This window comes from Manihot esculenta, chromosome 15, assembly GCF_001659605.2.
Source record: "Manihot esculenta cultivar AM560-2 chromosome 15, M.esculenta_v8, whole genome shotgun sequence".
NCBI classification, from domain to species: domain Eukaryota; kingdom Viridiplantae; phylum Streptophyta; class Magnoliopsida; order Malpighiales; family Euphorbiaceae; genus Manihot; species Manihot esculenta.
In genome coordinates this window covers 11,105,012-11,118,261 of record NC_035175.2, presented here as the reverse complement: position 1 = coordinate 11,118,261, position 13,250 = coordinate 11,105,012, and the positions used below count along the sequence as shown (strand labels likewise).

The following is a 13,250-nucleotide window of genomic DNA, read 5'->3' as shown; positions in this document are numbered from 1 at the left end:
CTAAAGCAGCTGAAGTTCACTAGACGGACCAATACAATAATTAGCTAAAAATTCTTTCGTTCCAGGATTAGTTCATGATATAGGGGATACTTGCAAGAGAAACACACACACACACACACATGACCTGCCTGGTACAATTTCTTTAATTCTCATTTTCCCAGCAAACAAACGGGAATGTTCAAAATTGTAACCAAATCAGAATTAACAAAGAAAACAGGAAAGAAGATGTCGCCTTTATGAGGATATATTGATTTCATGAAACTTTAAATTCGAAAAACCACAAGATTGACTTCAGTAAAAGCCCTTGAAGCTCAGAACTGCAGTCATAAACCCTAAGCTCGACCTATGGGGCTTGGATTTTCGGTTATCAGTCCGAGCCATTTCAAGCCCATATAGTACATAGTAGAAGGAAAACATCATTTTATTAAGTTTTTTTATCCCAGTTTCTCAACAATTTAAAGAAGTTAATTCCTTTAGGAAGCAACTTGTGTAGTATAGGGACATATAGATGGAAGCAAGGTACTTCATGACAAATTTACTTATAAGAAATAAGAGTTTAAACCAAACAAGGCCTAATTTAGGATTACTTTCAATCACTTCATCAATCAAATTAAGGTTCTGCAGAGCCTGAGGGATCCCTAATGCACATCAACATAAACATTAATGCAAGACATTGAGTTTAATTTAAGCCTTTAGAATCTCTTGCACAACAACATTACTCAGTGATGCCAAGTACAAATAAGAATTAAATGTTCTAGTGGGAAATTACTCTCAGCCTGTTGCCAATGCATATCTCACTGTACAAAGCAAAGACTATCATGAGTAGCACATCTAAATCATTAATTCAAAAGAAAGAAGTTACAAAATTCAGAGCTTCAAGGTAAGATCTGGTGCAGATGAATCTGTCCTCGGCTGTGGTGCCATTCCTACAATATTCATATTCGGGCTCTGACCCAAAACTAAGTTGAAGTTACCACCTGATTCATCCACCTGCCTAAAACTTCCAGGCCAGTGCAAACCAACATCATCATCTTCCATGAATACCGGTGTCCCATAATAGCCTTGCTCGAATCTAGCTCCACCTCTTGCATCAGGAGGCTTTTGTGATGGTAACATATTCTGATGCACTGCTGAATGAGCTTTGATCCCAAGGGACCTAAATGTAGAACCATGAAGTGGCAGGGATGCCAAGCTGGTATACCTATCTGAAAATATTCCCATACGCATTGCACGCTTTGCCATTGTTCGTTCTCTCTTATGTGCATTTTGGTGTCCTCCGAGTGCCTGTGAGCTGTAAAATTTGCGTCTGCAATAGTTGCAAGAGAAAACTCTGGGGACGGTTGCAGCTGAAGCAGGGGCAGCTACTTCACTGCTAGTCTCACCTGTGCCTTTCAATTCAATGTCGTTGGAGTTAAAAGTAAGTGATAGGTCAAGGGAAACAGACGTCGGACCTTGTTGAAGCTTAGGAAGACCTGTGTGAGAGGAAGACGGGGTGCTGCTATCCTTGGAAGGATCAGAGGATGGTTCTTGCAAGGATACATTGGATGCCACTTGACTGTTGATTTCAGACTCGGTTTCAGATTCTAATTTGGAGAGTGTCATGATCATGCAAAGCAAAGTTACTCCAGTCTATCTGAATCAGAAAAAATCGAGCTAGCTGCTAAAGCTGATGGACTATTGCTTCACCTGTATGCACAGAAGCCCAAGGGATGAAATTATTTGCTTTAAAATGGGAGTGTGGCTAGAATAGAGGACAACGTAGATCATGCAACAAGAGTTGCACATAATAGCATAAACATACAATTTTAGATAAATATGTATAACTAAAATCCAACTTGCATCTATAATACAGACCATGATGAGTTAAATGACCAGAGAAAACATACTTTTAGATCTTGGGATACTCGTGTCAAAGTGCAAATGTCATGAGCATGCCCCCATTTCAGGGCTTTAGCAAAGAAGAATGAGTGCACCAAAATCTATCAAAAAATGACCAGCAACACAAGTAAATATAATTCAAGACATATGATCACAGCACACAAACTACACAAACTAGATAAAATCCTTGCAGTCATCCAACGCTTTTGAAGTCATGCAAAACACTAAGGTCACTGGTGCTCTGGTAGGACATGAGGAGTTTTACATTTTTAGCTACTAGAACGCTATTATTTGCTTCCCTATCCTAGCCCCAGACTGAAAAAACATAGCCATGGATAGAGGAGCCTACAAAAGAAGTAGGTTACTCAAACACGATGCTTCAATGTTCTCTCAACGTAAAATTATATATTACCATCACCTTGAGAACTTCCTTAGTCACCATGAAGCCTTTTTGAGTTCCACATGTTACATGATGCTAAATTATTTGGAAGTGTAAAATATCCTCTTACAACAAAATGCCCAAGATCATTCCGAGCGATCCAAGGAACATGCTAATATAGGGTTACATGCACTACCTTCTCCTTCCCCTCTCGATTGATTATGACTTTATTTGTTGTTTTATGTTTATCATTTGCATTCTAATCCCAGTAATTTTTCTCATCCAAAATTAAAATGATGATCTAACATATCAATATTATACTTGACACTGTTTATTATGGATCAAGAATACCATTCAAAGCACCATAACCCTTCTTATATAATCCTCAGAAGACTTGAACATAACCTGCACATAACAATAGAGACCACAGTACACCAATAAGTTCTAAACCTTCAAAATTTTTAAGATGTTCCTCATAAACATACATTTTGTAAATACATTCGCTAATCAATTGCTTCAACATTGATAGTTTCTCTTAAAAAAATAAATTTGTGACATTTACAGCCTCATTTATACAGATCAATGTGTGAGCAGAGTCAATGAAATGGGCAGAGGGTGCATAATGAGTTCCAGACATGGAAAACTAATAATTCTCAAATATTTATAGCAGCATTAGTATAGTTTTAATAGGCTATACTGAAATTTATCCCCAATCAAGAAATCAAACTACCGGCATCAGTCTACTTGAACACATAATTTTTAGTTGCAAATTAGAGCACTCAACGAAAGCAACCTAGAGCAAGGGAGAAAAAAGTAAAGTGAAATCCAGCAACCAACCGTTATTAAGCAACAAAAGTTCTAGAAAAGCAGAGTGCCTAACCACTTTACTAGAATTCAAATATTCGTCTTTGGAGTTTCAGGTATCTTCTTTTCAACTAGTTTGAGCTGCGATAAGCAAGAAAATATTGATTTACAACAATGTCATTTTTCGTTTTCTTGATTATACTGAGTATCATAGAAGATAAAGAATAGCATAGTCACTCACTTTTCTCCATGTCGTGCCCCTCTTAGAGAGTCAAAGGACTTGATTTGGATAGAAAATAAAACCTAAATTTGTTCTCTTCTGTCTTATTTTCTACTGACTTTAGCTTGCTAGTGACATGCAAGATCCAAGACCAACTCTTTGAGCACTCAACTTATAGTGAATGGTACAATCAGATTATACGCATGAAAACTTCTATTTCACCCTATGCATGAACAACTTTTTCCAGACGAACAACTAAAAGATGCTCTCTACTTTCCCAAAAAAATAGGCAGTAATGTGTAGACTTTGTCCAACCAGAGCACTCATGTTTCACTACTAGATTCTTCTCAACCACTATCAATTGAAGGTAACCTGATTCCTTTTCCACGAAGCAACAAACCCTGAAAGTGTGCTTATATTTGATCACATATGACAAAGGAAAATAGCAGAAAATCTCCATAACAGGCATTGCTCTTATCAGTAATCGGCAGTATAATGCTTCTGAGAGACCTAGAGTTTTCACTTTGCTTTCAAAAACAGGAAAATATTAGTTCAAGGACACCAAATCGATCGCCCACTCATGAATTATGATCCCATAAGTGAAACTAAAAGAACTACTAGCACACCATCAACTGATAGGATAAATTCAAGGCACAACAAACTGGAAATGAAAACTATCCTGCATCTTGGGGAAGCTAATACAAGAAATTAAGCTATATTATCAGAAGGTAGTACGTCCTTTTAGGATACCGAAAATGCAAAAGAAAAAAAATGAATTAGTTCCAATAAAGAAAACTTGTGCATTTCAATATGAAAACAAACTTTTCAATCATGCCATCCCAATTAAATAACACTATTAAGAGTATAATTATTGGACCACAAAGCAAATTATCACACAGTCCCATCATCAAACACTAGAAGAACACATGACAAGCCCATAATTCTACTGAACTCTCAGACCCTTAAAGAAAGCCAAAATCCACAGCAACCCAACAAGGATAGAGAAGAACAAGTAAATTTATGCCCCAGAAAAATAGAAAGAGAAGTGATTAAAGATCAAAGTAACACAAGGGATGGGGGGATAAGCATCAGAAAAAAGAAAAGCCATAAAAATCGAATCTTTAGATGATAAGGCAGGCAGTTTGAGTTGCTTACATGGTAGTATCTTGAAATTGGCTACTATGCCTCAAGGAGATGTTGCTTTGGAGAGAGTGTGAAAGAATCAAAAGAAAAGATAGTAGCAACTGTGCTTTCTTGTTTTTGCCACTTATGGAGTGGGGGAAGTATATAAAAAGCAAATACAGGGAGAGATAAGTTCATCAAGATTCAAGAGAGAGATATGCAGCCATCTTTGGGAAAGCGGAAGTAGAAGAAATGGAGATGATGGAGAAAAGTCAGAGAAGTCAGAAATAGCAAAAAAAAAAAAAAAGCAAGGCAGAGAGAAAGAAGGCAATAAACAGTAAACACTTCAATGTTGAATTTTGGATCCTCCAATCTTTTAACAGCTACGCATCATATAAATATGAGAGAGAGAGAGAGAGGAGAGGAAAAGCAAACAGAGTGTGAAAAAGCAAAGATGGAGAGAAGTACAATCAGCCCCACAAAACAAACAAAAATGCTTCTGCTTCCTCTATCATTTCACTGTATTGATATATTTGGTGGTATTGCCTTCAAAAATAAAAGTATTCTTTTTTTTCCATTCAAATGTATTATTTTTTAAAAAATAATTAAAAAATAAATAAATTAAATTAAATAAAAATAACTTTTGTACCTTTTAAAAATTTAAAATTTCTAATTTAGTTATCCAAATAAATAAGATCAAAGTTAAAAAAAAAAAAAAACTAATTTAAGCTGTGAATTTCAAGGTAAAATGGGGCTTAAAAAGTTTGACTTGAAAGTTGAAATCAGAATTGTGGTCAGATTCTTTACAAGGATTTTAACCTCGAATGTCTTTTTCCATTGTCAGATGGACTCCCATAACACCTCCCATCTCTCCCTTCCTTACAGTGTTTTACTTGCTGAAACTGTTCAACATGCACATGAGCCTTCACTTATGCCCATACATCTTTGCCTTTATACACTTAAAAACCCTTTCTTTTTAAAAAAAGAAATAAAGAAAAGAAAATTTAAAGTCTTTGGGACAAGCATAAATCATTTGTCATCTTCACCTCTGTGCAGGATGATATGGGTAGTACATGTCCCTTTGCTTTGAGACAAAGGCCATGGACCCAACCTTGCCTCACAACTGGCCCCAGAAGATTGATCTCTGTTTTAATCTCTCATGCTATTGAATTTATTAGATGTATCCACACAAAAACATGTTTTGATCCTTTTAACAACTTCTGCTCTTTTTTGGTTTTAACTTTAACATTCATTGCTATATCTACTGGAATTTTTTTCACTATTTTCTTTGCTTAACATTTTCATATATTTATTTTTACTTTAATATAATAAAATTAGATAATATTCATTTGGGTTTAATAAAATTAAATTGCATAGTTCATGAATTGTGTGGGTCAACCACCTACTCCTCCACTCAGTCCTTTTCATCTCCACCATCAAATCTACACGTATTGCCTATATGCATTCAATTCCATTCATGTATATTTATTATTTGTTATATATCGGGTCCTTTTCCTTATTAGATTTAAGTAATTTATTTTTTAGAAAAAAAATGAGAAAGAAAGCTATCTTGTAACGCATTTTAATATAATAAATATTTAATTGAATAATTATTGATCAAATGCTGGATTTCACTATCCCGATCTAAGATCAGACCTACGATGACAGTCCATGACCTAAAGGTTTATAAGTCTTCTGCGTGAGTCAGGTCCAGCCCGTTCAGTCTTAAGACCGGGCTCCATTTGGATTTCTCAATCAAGCCGACCCCACTTTTTCCAACCAAATGATCAGACCTCCTTTAACCTCAGTCTTAATCTTATTTTCCATCCCAGTCCAGAAGAAGGAATGTGGCCAGTCCATCCATCTGGTGGGTCCCTCAACATGCGTGTCAGAGGAGAATTAAACGGCCGTTACGCATAGGATATAGATCTGATACTCTCGTACGTCCATATCAGTATGGCAGAGACATGTGGCCCAATGAAAGTAAGGCCGTTACACGTCACTGACAGACAGAGAAAATGAATAAAAAGGGAAGAACACCCTCCTTTCGGACTAAATTTACAGAACGCTTTGTAAATATCTTTTAGATCTCATATTATCAATTATCAATTTATTTTTAAATAAAATTACTGTTTTTTATATGCATATTTAATAAATTAGTAAGATAATTATCGATTTAATTTAATGATAAATGTATTTAAGGAAATATGGAAAGTTTAAAATTTTATTTTTTAAATTTTTAATTTTTATTTAGAAAAATAAAAATAAATTAGTAAGAATTTATTGATTGACTGAATCAATAACGACACTTAATGTGCACAATTCAATGAAGAGTGTCTTCTTTTTAAGGAATAGCAAGATATTAATTAGTGTACTAATCACATCTATTAGTGTTAAAAACTTTAAAAATTAATAATTACAAAAAAATAATAATAATATTTAAAATTAAGCTTTACATAAGGATTTGGACAATCAAACGTGGCATCCAACGAGAGGCCCAATAAATTGGTCCCCTACCACATTGAAAGCAAACCTGAGTCGCACATTATTCCTTGGAGATAAAAGCACCGCCGAGTCATGAGGAGAAGACGATGTTCATCATTTCTCTTTTACCATTTCATTTTCAAAAATCTAGGGCGTTCTTTTTTTTTAAGATTTTCTATTTTTGGCTGTATTCTCTAAACCAGGATGTACAGAATTTATTCCCTAATATTTTAATTCGATCCCATTTTGTATTCCTAATAGTTTTAAATGTTTATAATTTTTCCCCTCAAAATGTTTATTTTATGTTTTATGAATAACTTTGCTACTGAGTATATTTTCCCAAAAAAAAAAAAAATTACTAAGTAACATAGTGAAAATTAAAGTTTTTTGAAATTTGAATTAAATTTAGACTCAAATATTAAAATTTTAAAATAATATTTATATATTATCAAGTTAAATCTCACTATTAAAAATATTAAATATTGTATATGCACAAGCATCAATATGATTTTTATTTTCACTCTATTAAACTCAATAAAATACATAGAACAAGACTCTCTAAAAACTTATTTCCATCCCCTCCTCTCTCCCTAATGAGATAAAACAATTAGTTATATTTTAATAATATATGATAATTTTTTTATTAATAAATAATAAATAATAAATATTTGCATGTCATATTATCTCAAAGAGTTTTTATTTGAATGAACATAAAAGCAAGATTTTAATTATATTTTTATTTTATAAAAAAATAGCAAGTGTTATTTATTATTATTATTTTAAAAAAATGCAATTATTATAAAATCATTTAGCTTAAGGTTTCTATATTAATCAAGGGAGCGTAAATCCAAAACTAAATATCTGCAAAGTGGTGGCATATGGCCAACTTTATAAAGAAAAAAGAAAAGAAATAATTAGAAGAAGAAGCTACGCACAATAATTCCCAAGTGGGAATTTCATCGTGTTTTCCACTTCAAAAAGGCATAATTTTTATTCACAGCTTCCCATTTTGAATTTAGCTACCATTGATTAAATTGCATATTTTCATAACATTATTTTGATACGAAAGCAATTAACCTTTGATTTTACGATAAATTTAGACTAAATTTAATTTTTATTATCAACGCTCGATAAAAATTCATAATAGTTTTTCTTTTTAAAAATTTTTAAATATACTATTTTCAAAAATATGATGAGAGCCGTAAATTTATTATAAAATTCAATACGAAAATTTTACTGTTTTAAAATTAATTTTATATTTTTTTATAATTTTATATATTAGAATTTTTTTATATTATAAATATATTTTCTTAACTATTTGAAACTTATCTCTGAATTTTCGAAGAATTTCAATAAAATTTTTCATTTTTTAATTTATTATTTTATTTATATCGTTTTAATCAAATGATATTGGTTAAAATTTCAGATGAAATAATTTTTTATCATACTCGAATTATTTACTACTCAAATAATAGTTAGCTAGAATTATTAAATTAAATAATTCAGCTTGAATTTTCAGCCCAATTTTAAGGTTTATTTTAATTTTGAGATTAATATTATTTTTTAAAAAAATCCTTTAATATGTTGTAGTTGATATGAAAAAACACACTTTAAAAGCTTAGTTATAAATGGGAAAAACATGAAAAATTATTTTTCAATTTTCCATTGAAAAAATAAGCATCAAATTTTTAAGAAAACTTTTTGTAAAAGAGAAAATAATTTCCATAAGAAAAGAGTCTTAAATTTATTAATCTATAACATATTTTAGAAAATTACTTTTAACCCATTTGAAATAATTTTTTTTTTTACCAATTTTTTGTGTTCGAAATAAAATTAAGAAATAAAAGTTTTTTTTTTTAAACTTAAAATATAGTGAGCCCATGTATGGGTATTTCAAAAATGGTAAGCCTGGGCCTATTTTAGGCAAACTTTTAAGTTGGGCTAGTGGAATTCTATGAAAATGGTTATTTTTTCTTGTAATGGGTATCTTCAAGGCTTGATGCTTCTTGGTTTGACTTTGAGCTGGATAATAATTTTATTGAATATTATGATTGTGGGTTTGATTAAAGAAGTGGTTATCTCTCATCTTTAATTTTGTGCATTTTATTTTATTATTAATATAATATTGTTAACAAATCTAAATGATGCGATTTTTAATCAACCATATCTCCACTCACTGGACCTCATTTGGCATATACCTGATCTTAAGGGCCAAATCACACCTTGTGCCTATTCAAAATTCTACACTTTCTTCCATCTTCCACACTTATTCATTATTCTAATCAAGGAACTTATGCTAAGCAGACCGAATTCACATGCTCTTTATCAACCCCATTTCCAAATAAATAAATAAATTAAATTAAAATTTTATAAATTTCTCAATTATAAATAATAAAAAAAGAATCGTGAAAATACAGGTTTTGAGTTTGTATTCTTCTTTAAGGTCTGGTCTTTCTTTCAGATGTAGCAAGACCGGTGATTATCAATATTTAAATACAGATTGGTTAAGAAAAAAAAAGAAAAACGGTTTAATGCTATATGAATAAAGAACTATCCTAAAATGTTTGAGCAAATTAAACCCTTTCTTTCTATTTGTCTTAAAGTTAACAAGACTTTGAAGTTATTATTACTATTTCAAGGTTGTTAAAATCAGTTTCACCAAATACGGTTTTGATAAAAAGTGGCTTTGAGACTTTAAAAAAAAAAAAGTTAATTTATCAAACTAGGAAATTCTCCCTTTATAGCCAGCCATTTTAGCCTGGCAACTGCATCAAACACTTCATGGTCAATGTTTAGAACACTAATACCTATAGGTCTAGTCAGAAGGCAAAAGTATATAACTCACTTGTTAGATTCAAGTTCCACTCTCTATTTTTTCTATTAAAAAAATAATAATTTGAAAATGGGTATTTATTAAACACAATTATAAAGATAATTAGGAAAAATCCAAGTTGTAATGAAGATTCTGTTGTGGAGCCCACTTACAAGCAGTTTGTCCCAATGGTCCTACTCTTTCATTTATGCATGAAAAAGTCTCCAGCTACCCACCAAAAGAAATAAGGAAATACAATCAATTTTTTTTTTTTAAGAAAAAAGAGAAGCCTAGAAATAGTCTTAAGGATTGGTTTTGAAGAAAGGAGTATGATGATAGTCTTTGTAGAAATGATTGGGAAAAAACAATAAAAAAAAAGGAAAAAAGTGACAAGGAACCAATGTCCTCTAATTACATAAAAATTGGAAAAAAAAAAGAAAAAAAAAAGAAAAAGAAGAAAAGGGTATCATATCTTTGCTCCACTGGGCTTGAGAGATTTGCCCAACCTTCTTCACAACACTACAACCAAGTCAAAATTCAACCTTTTTTCAAAAAAATTTTCTATATTTATGTGGCTCTATTGGATTTGGCAAAGGTTATGTGCTCAATATATATTTCCTTATTAAAAGATGTTCCATTCTTAAAAATCATATAAATAATATCCCTTATCTTCTTTTTTTTTAAAAAAACTTTTTTCTTTATTTTGCTAGCTGCAGAATCAGTGGGCCAATTAGCCTAAAAAGCTGTGATATGCTACTTAACTGCTCAAAGAAATTTCACTTTTAAACTTTGAATATTAGGATAAAATTTTATTTAAATTAATATAAAAAAATATTTAGTTGGAACTGTATTATTCTCATAATTTCAAACCATTATTAAATAATTCATTCATTGATTATTTGATAAATAATTTATTAAAATCACATTTTTTTTGTAATGAAAAGCAGTAAGGGGACCCATGGTATGATTTATTTCTTGACACATTAATTACCTCAATTTTATATAGTGTAATGGGTATCAAAATTATAAACTATGGAAATTAAATATAAATTTAATAAATTTTGTTTCTTTATGATAAAGTCATTAAAATGGAGAAATTAGGACCACAATGTCCTATAAGTTAAGTTGTTGATTTTTTTGTCATAAAAAGAAGAAAATTATTTAAGAGACTTTTGTCAATAGTGTATGTTGGACTTTGGCCCATATTAATGCTTGAAATATGGTGCAAGATTATATTATTATTAATTTTAATATTAATATTAAGCTTTGAAATAATTAATTAAATATTCTCAATTTCCATGATTTTTTTAATTTAATTTAATATGAGTTGTTTTAGTATAAATAAAAATAAAAGTATTACCCATTAAATTTTTGTATATAATCACACATAAATTTGACCATTTTTTCATATCATTTAAAAGGTGTAAGAAATGAAGGACGATAAATTCAAACTCTTTGACTCCTTTGAAAAAAACCCATTTCATATTAACTTTATTAAAAAATTAAGAAAAATAAAAATTAACATATTATTTTTAATTAATAATTTAAAAATAATTATATTAAATCAGGGAAAACAGGAGGTAGCCATGGGATGAAAGGATTCTACAAGACACATCATATCACATGGGTGATGGGTGAATAAAACCCAAAGGAAGGGGACCACAACAGAGCCATGGCAGAGCATGCCAAACCCTCTACCAATAATAAAACAAAGGACACAACAGCAGCAAGGTCAGGGCCCGGGTCAGGATCTCAGGGGAGTGAGAGAAGCAAGCAACTGCCCATGTGAGAGAGAAGAAGAAGAAGAAGAAGGAGAAGATGGTGAAGAATGGCAATTCACAAAGAGAAAGATCACATTATTATCATTTATTGAACAGAGAAACTTAGACTTTTGTTTCTACAGAAAGCGATGCTTTGTGTGGGTCTTCACCCACAGCAACTAGCAACCCACATGGCCGACACCTCCACATCTCCCTCACTTTCAGTGGCTCCCAATTTTTATTCACTTCTCAAATTACTTGGACAAACATAAACACCAAAACCCATTTTAACCCTTTTTTTTTTTTTTCAATTTTTAAAGTTTAATATTATAAAAATCCCATGGCTGATTTCGTCTATTGTGTAGTACTAGCAGAGCAGAGCAGAGCAGAACAGAGGAAGGCCAATTTGACTGTGTTCTCTTCATCTTTTTTATATGTTGAAGGCAATGGTCCCCATGCAATCTCCCACTTATTCCATCAAAAGATATCTCTTTTCAAAGAATACCCAACATCTGCAACTGTTGTGTATCTCCTTCTCCATTTTTTGCCTTTAAATCATACCCACCACCTGCCTATATTTGTCACTTATTGGTTCTTACATATTTAGTGAATCCCCTTTTATTTCCTCTTCTTTTCTGCCTTGTTTTTGCTAATTGGGAAATCACAGAATTGGGTTTTCCAGCGCTGTCTCTCCCCTATAAGTATAACTTCTCATGTTTTTTGTGCTTGGAGTTTTTTTTTTTGAAAAATATTATGTATTAAACTTGGTTGCTCTAATTGGTTGTACTTTTTATATCTATAATTACAAATACAGGACAATTTAAAACTTTCCCATTATTGAGATTTATGAGTATAATATTTCTATTTAATTTGGGAATTTATTGATGTAGAATTGTTTTTCAATTTTTAGATGTAAAACAAGATTGGTTGATTGATTTTCAATTCAACAACAGTGGCTGGCAGATACCAACTTAAGGGAAATGAATAATTTTTCATTTTTTTAATGCTGGAATTTGTTTGATTAATTATAATTTTACAATAATCTTTTAGCACCATTTCTTAATTTTTTTTTTTAATATGCAACTCCGTCGCATGAACATTAATCTTTTCGCATGTGGGGAGTGCTGGTGCATGCATTTGTGTTGTCTTTCAATTCCTTCCCTTCTTATTAATTTTGTTTTTTTTTTCGTTACAATGGAATTGGGATTTACAAACGAAACCTTAAAAAAAAAAAACTTTTGAATATTTTTAATTTTTAAAATATTACTTAATGTAAAACAAAATATAATTAAATATAAGATTTATTATAATTTTAACTATTTATTATTTATTTATTAATTCAACATATAGAGCACAAATAATTTTTTTTTCATAATAATAATAAGTCAAGGAGGTATGGAAACAGGCAAATTAGGTGGGAATGAAATCCATTGCTTGTGGGGGTGTCACTATCTCAAAGATATGTGATAGTGATTTTCACAACCCCCAATACATTAACCTCTTTTATTTATTTATTTATTTATTTTATTTATCTATTTAATTTCAATTATTATTCACAAATAATTAAAATTAAATATATTAAAAAAAAACATTTGAAAGAAGAAAGCAACCATATTCAAAACACAAATGAGCTAGATCTTGAAACACCAACCTATTCCATCTAGTCTTTTGCCTTGCCTTGAGTCAATTTCTTTATTCTTAGCTCCATAATTACCCATGTGTGATCTGTCATCATCAATCCCATTTCTCCTCCTACCATTTTCTAAAACTCAATTACACACCCATTTAATA

General features: G+C 31.1%; 1 protein-coding gene across 6 annotated transcripts; it reads right to left on the bottom strand.

Moving 5' to 3' along the window:
* Positions 1-654: 654 nt before the first annotated feature.
* LOC110602260 (zinc finger protein 4) lies at positions 655-4,884 on the bottom strand. Of its 6 annotated transcripts, none has more exons than XM_021739735.2 (3): positions 4,437-4,884; positions 2,609-2,662; positions 655-1,686 (listed from the first exon to the last, which is right to left on the bottom strand). In XM_021739735.2, exon 3 carries the CDS (start codon positions 1,606-1,608, stop codon positions 868-870), a length of 741 nt encoding a protein of 246 aa, XP_021595427.1. In that variant the 5' UTR covers positions 1,609-1,686; positions 2,609-2,662; positions 4,437-4,884; the 3' UTR covers positions 655-867. The 6 variants fall into 6 exon arrangements, with proteins under 6 accessions (XP_021595427.1, XP_021595429.1, XP_043807358.1 ...); XM_021739737.2 differs by lacking the exons at positions 2,609-2,662; positions 4,437-4,884 and adding exons at positions 3,095-3,202; positions 3,303-4,421; XM_043951423.1 differs by lacking the exons at positions 2,609-2,662; positions 4,437-4,884 and adding exons at positions 3,138-3,202; positions 3,303-4,421.
* Positions 4,885-13,250: the final 8,366 nt, after the last annotated feature.